This window comes from Orycteropus afer, unplaced genomic scaffold (assembly GCF_000298275.1).
Source record: "Orycteropus afer afer isolate SDZICR_OR568_19922 unplaced genomic scaffold, OryAfe1.0 scaffold00287, whole genome shotgun sequence".
In the NCBI taxonomy this organism is placed as follows: domain Eukaryota; kingdom Metazoa; phylum Chordata; class Mammalia; order Tubulidentata; family Orycteropodidae; genus Orycteropus; species Orycteropus afer.
Window position 1 is genome coordinate 412,202 of NW_006921874.1, and position 5,392 is coordinate 417,593.

The following is a 5,392-nucleotide window of genomic DNA, read 5'->3' on the forward strand; positions in this document are numbered from 1 at the left end:
GTTATGGCTCTCACTTCTTTAGGGTATATACCTAGTAATGGGATGGCTGGGTCAAATGGTATTTGTATTTCCAACTTTTGAAGGAATCAATTTTGGCAGTTTTTGAGAACCTATGGTCTTTTCTATACTTGGTTTTTTAAATAGCCTTAATTGTATTGATGGATTTTAGTCTTTTTAAAGGCTACCTATGCTTTAAATTCCTATGAGATCTGTTTCATGGTGAGTAAAAATACAAGATGTCCCAAAAGTCTTAGTGCAGAAGTTCACATGATATACCTGTTGCTGTTGAGTCATTTCCAACTCCTAGTAACCTTATGGGACAGAGTAGAACTGCCCCATAGGATTTCCAAGGCTGTAATCTGTATGGAAGCAGACTGCCATATCTTTGTCCCATGTAGCGGTTCTAACCACCAACCTTTCAGTTAGCAGCTGAGTGCTTAAGCACTTTGCCACCAGGGCTCCTGTTTAATTGCTTAAATTTCTTTGCAGTAAGTTTTGTGATTTTAAAATGAGCTTTTGATTGTAATTTTTGTTTTAATATTTGCCATCTTCAATCAGAGGGATTCAAATAAAAAATTAAAACTAAAAAATTATTACACAATATAACCTACAGAATGGGAGAAAATATTTGATATCTGATAAGAATTTAATATTCAGAATATGTAAAGAACTCCTACAACTCAACAATAAAAGGACAATCAAATTAAGAAATGGGCAAAGGACTTGAATAGACATTTCACCAAATTTCTTTGCCAAGTGCCAACAGGCATATGAAAGGATGTTCCACATCATTAATTACTGGGGAAAAGCTAATGAAAACCACAGTGAGATACACTTCATACCTATTAAGATGATGGTTATCAGGAAGACAAGTGTTGACGATATGGAGAAATTAGAACTCTCATCCATTGCTGGTGGAAATGTAAAATGGTACAGCCACTGTGGAAAATAAGTTAGCAGTTCCTCCAGAAGTGAAACACAGAACCATTGTATGACCCAGCAATTTTACTCCTAGGCGTATACCCAAAAGAACCGAAAACAAGTCCTCAAAACAGATACTTGCACATGAATATTCATAGCAGCATGATAGCCCAAAAGTCAAAACCACCCAAGTGTCCGTCAACAGATGAGTGGGTAAACAAAATGTGGTATATAATACCATGGAATATTATTCAGTTTTAAAGAGAAATAATAGTTCTGGTCTGTGCTTCAACATGGACAAACCTTTCAAAGCATTATGTTAAATGAGATAAGTCAGAAATAAAAGCACAAGTACTATATGATCCCACTTACATGAAACATCTGGAATAGGCAAATGCAGAGGGGCGGAGAGCAAGGGGAATGAGTTACTGCTGAAGGGGGATGGAAAGCGTTTGGAAAGAGATGATGATGATGGCTGTGCAACGTGGTGCGGGCAATTCATGGCCCTGAATGATATGCTTTAAAATGGTTAAAATGGCGATTTTTTTGTTATGTATATTTTATCACAATAAATTTTAAAAATTTATTCGAAATTTTCAGAACTTAAGTGTCAAAAGAAACTTACAAATTAAACTTTCAGATGGTGTTTTTTGTAAGTTTGTAACATCTGTGCTTATCAGGTTATTGAAGCTTAGATTTGCATCAAGACTTGGAACACCCTGTGTACCAGTATTGGTGACATTTATGCCTACAGGTCAGAGATTAAAATGAGTTATTCCTTTTATGTAAAACTTGGATTTTGCTTTTGCAGAAAGTTTTTCTCTCTCTTGAATACACTTTCATTGATTATACATCCATATTCCTGGAATTAGGGCCAGAAATGGGAACCAGCTGCTTTTTAGTTTCTATTGCCAGGGATATCAATCTACTTGGTAAACGAAACTAAGGAAACAGTTTTTATACTACCTCTTAGCAGAGAAAATCATCAGGTGATTAGTGGATGTAAAAAAAAGTAGTTGTAGTTTGTTCTTGCCCCAAATAAGAGCAGGGCTTAACTTTTAAATTACAGTTTATATACTAGGTAATAATCTTTAAAATCATTATACTAATCTAGTTTAGTGAAAATGTCTGGTTAAAGGTTTACCAAATTCTGAATGTAAACTGCAGTGGACACTCAATTTAAGTATGCTATTTTTTTCTGTCAATGAACAAAATTATATATGCTTGTATTTAATACTTATAAGAAATTCTTGAAACTATGAAGTGAAACATTCAGGTTCTTTTTATTATTATTATTTTAAATTGGTACTTTTCCATTGATTTATTTCTGTTAAGGTAATCAAGTATGTTAGAAGACAGAGGTCATTGCATGAATCTTATTTTGTGTTTTTGAATGAACATAGGATTCACCTAAGCAAAGAAGTCTTACTACGAATGGGATCTTTGAACCCAGGGTTCACCGTGAGTCTGGTGGACAGAATAAGACATTCTTTATTATTACTCAGATTATCCACTTGGTGGCCAGAGTTTAATCTAAGCCCTTTTCTTCCTGCCAAATAGCACAGATCATGTCCTGCTGCTGCCCAGCCAGTCTGTACTTTAGGAAAGTAAATTCATTTTCATATTAGTCTAGGCAAAGAGCTGCAGGAGGAAAATCACATATGTTCCAAAGGCAAATATAAAGGTCTTTTGATTTTCCAATGTCTTAGGTTATCTGTGCAGCTTTCTTTCAGTAGTTTGAATAATTTATATTTTGGATCCATTTGCCATTTGGTTGAAAAAATATCAGAGCCAGCTAAACTTTCCAAACTACTTACTTAAAAGTGGTGTTATTAATGATGCATTTGACAGCAGTGAGCATAGAGTAGGGTTACTGTGGAATATACTGGTACCAGTTTTATTTTTACTTTTCCGAAGCCTATTTGTGTTCTTTCCCCGCCTTAAATAAATAAATAAATAAAATCCACAGGCAATAGGAAGAAAAGACATTTTGAAGAAAAGTATAAGAGCAGAGATGCAGGGAGGGGAAAAAGGAAAGTTTTCTTTAGTCAAGGGCGGACAGGGCCCAGAAACGTTCAAATGTACCATAGGTTATTTAACCCTGGAAGTAAAGTCACTTGGGAATTCACAAAAATGATCATCTTGAAGACACATAACTTAGAACGTGTAAGACCAGAATGGGCCTTTGCAAAGGAGCTGGTGACCAAGCTTAAACTGGAACCCATATTTCCTTACTCATAACTCCTTCCCCAAGTCTATGCATTTTCCTGTGCAAAAAGCCTGACTGCCTCTCCATCTTCCTCTCGCGCCACATTCCCCTTACTCTGTCCTATAGCCACACTCGCCTGCTTTGGGTTCCTAGAACTACCCTTGCTCCCTCCCCGCCTTACCCAGTTAATGCCTACTCATCTTCAGATTGTATCTCTAAGACCATTTCTGGGGAGCCTTCCCCTGTTCTTCCAACTAACGCCAGGTCACCCAAGTAATGCACTCTCCTAGCCCCTTGTATCTTTACTCCATTAGTTTTCTGACAGTTTGTAATGATGTGTTTTTTAGCGTGATGATTTCTTAAGTGTGTCATTTGCACTGTACTGTAAAATTGGTGAGGGCAGGGACAGAGTCTGTCTTATACACCATTGTATTTCTAATATCTAGGCGCTCTGGTAGCACAGTGGTTAAAGCATTCGGCTGCTAACCCAAAGGTCGGCTGTTTGAACCCACCAGCCGTTCTGCGGGAGAAAGATGAGGCAATCTGCTTCCGGAAAGATTGACAACCTTGGAAACCCTTTGGGGCAGTTCTACTCTGTCCTCTAGGGGCACTGTGAGTCGCAGTCGACTTGACAGCAGTGGGTTTGGTTTGGGCTTTGCTTCCGGAAAGATTGACAGCCTTGCGAACTCTATGGGGCAGCTCTACACTGTCCTCTAGGGGTGCTATGAATCAGAATCGACTTGACGGCAGTGGTTCAGCATGATTCCTGCACTTGGCAGACACACAATAAATAAATATTAGAGTAAATGAATGAGTGAATTCAGGCAAAATGTAGTGCGTGGAGCTTGTATATTGGTTGGTGGGGATCAAAGCCAGAAAGGCAACTTGCTGCCGCGTCGTTGAGGCTCTTCCTTCCGTACTGAACGGTGAAGCCAGGTTATGAGGGAGGCCACACTGATTGTTGTGAGCAGTGAGGGCCAGGGCTGGATGGGTAAATTATTCCTGGGGGGGAGATGTATATATATCTTGATGTCCAGATCAGGAGTTTTATTAGAAGACTAGAAACAGAAGTCAGTTGTCAGGATTAAAAAGGCTGTGGAAGCTGAGGTATAGGGACCATGAATATAGAGTATTCATTTTAGAAGCTTAACTGAGTGGTAACTGAGATTTTTTTAAAAAAAAAACAAAAAACAGTCCTTTAGAGAGTCCTTTGGATTTCCAAGGACAAAGGAAAGGAAACAGTGCAAGAAATTCACAAAATGAGGGGACTCTGTAGGGCATGTAATTGGAGGGGAACACAAAAACAGAAAATAAAGTGTTTCCATTGAAAGTCTCTGGGGAGTTGGGAAGTGGTAAGATCTAGGGTAGTGCCTTGTTTTAAAGTGGAGGAACTGGGAAGCAGTATACTAGATGAACTACTTCAGACATTCCAAGGTACCCAAATGCGTGGCCATTCCTCTGACTCTAAGCCTGACCTGAAGGTAAGAAGAGATAAACGATAAAGCTAGAAATCTTTTGAGCTGGGGGGAAGGGAACTCCCTCACGAAAACCTTGCCGTGTCAAGAGGAACGCTTAAGGTAATTTGACCATTCTGGTGTCTCCTGGAGAGCACTCAAATGCTACAGGACCTTGAAAGTCTTTGGACTTCCGTGACTTTACCTTTCCGCAGGTATCTGAAGGTAGTGCGTTGCGTAGTGCACTGCTGTTGCTTTGGTGCTTTTTATTATTTACAAACGCCCTACTGATTTGTGAGTTCTCAAAACTATGTCGTTGCATGTGATGTTTACCCTGATAGTTGCATTTGCTTATCATTCTTTTTGCTTTGTCCTCAGTTCAGATATTTTGGATGGCAGTAGTAGCAGCAGTGGCTTGTCCTCAGACTCCCTGGCTAAAGGCAGCACCCCCGCAGAGTCTTCAGTAGCATGCTCCAATTCATGCTCCTCGTTCATCTTGATGGATGATCTCTCACCCAAGTGACTTAACCATTTCTGATTCAGCGTTTTAACTGCTGTTTCCTATAGAAAACCTTTAGTGAGGAACACAGAGAACTTTGATCCGTAATGAGGATTAAAGTTTGACAGCTTTAAACCGTTTGGATGGATGCCGTTGTCTCTCGGCATTGCTCTTCTCTAAAGTCCAACTTTGCAAATGTATCGACCTTACGAATGTCTGTTTTTGCTGACCTCTTTTTGGATTTAGTGATTAAATTTCAAATACTCATTTTTGATTGCTTAGAGTCTATTTTTTCCCTTGTGGCCTCAA

The 5,392-nt window shown here is 39.0% G+C and overlaps 1 protein-coding gene across 1 annotated transcript in view; it reads left to right on the forward strand.

Annotated features, from left to right (window-relative positions):
• Positions 1-5,107, forward strand: part of PABIR2 (PABIR family member 2) — a 22,535-nt gene extending 17,428 nt beyond the window's left edge. Inside the window, exon 10 of the mRNA XM_042782295.1 lies at positions 4,963-5,107. Coding sequence (XP_042638229.1) covers positions 4,963-5,107 — 145 coding nt within the window. The remainder of the gene's footprint in view (positions 1-4,962) is intronic.
• The last annotated feature ends 285 nt before the right edge of the window (positions 5,108-5,392 follow it).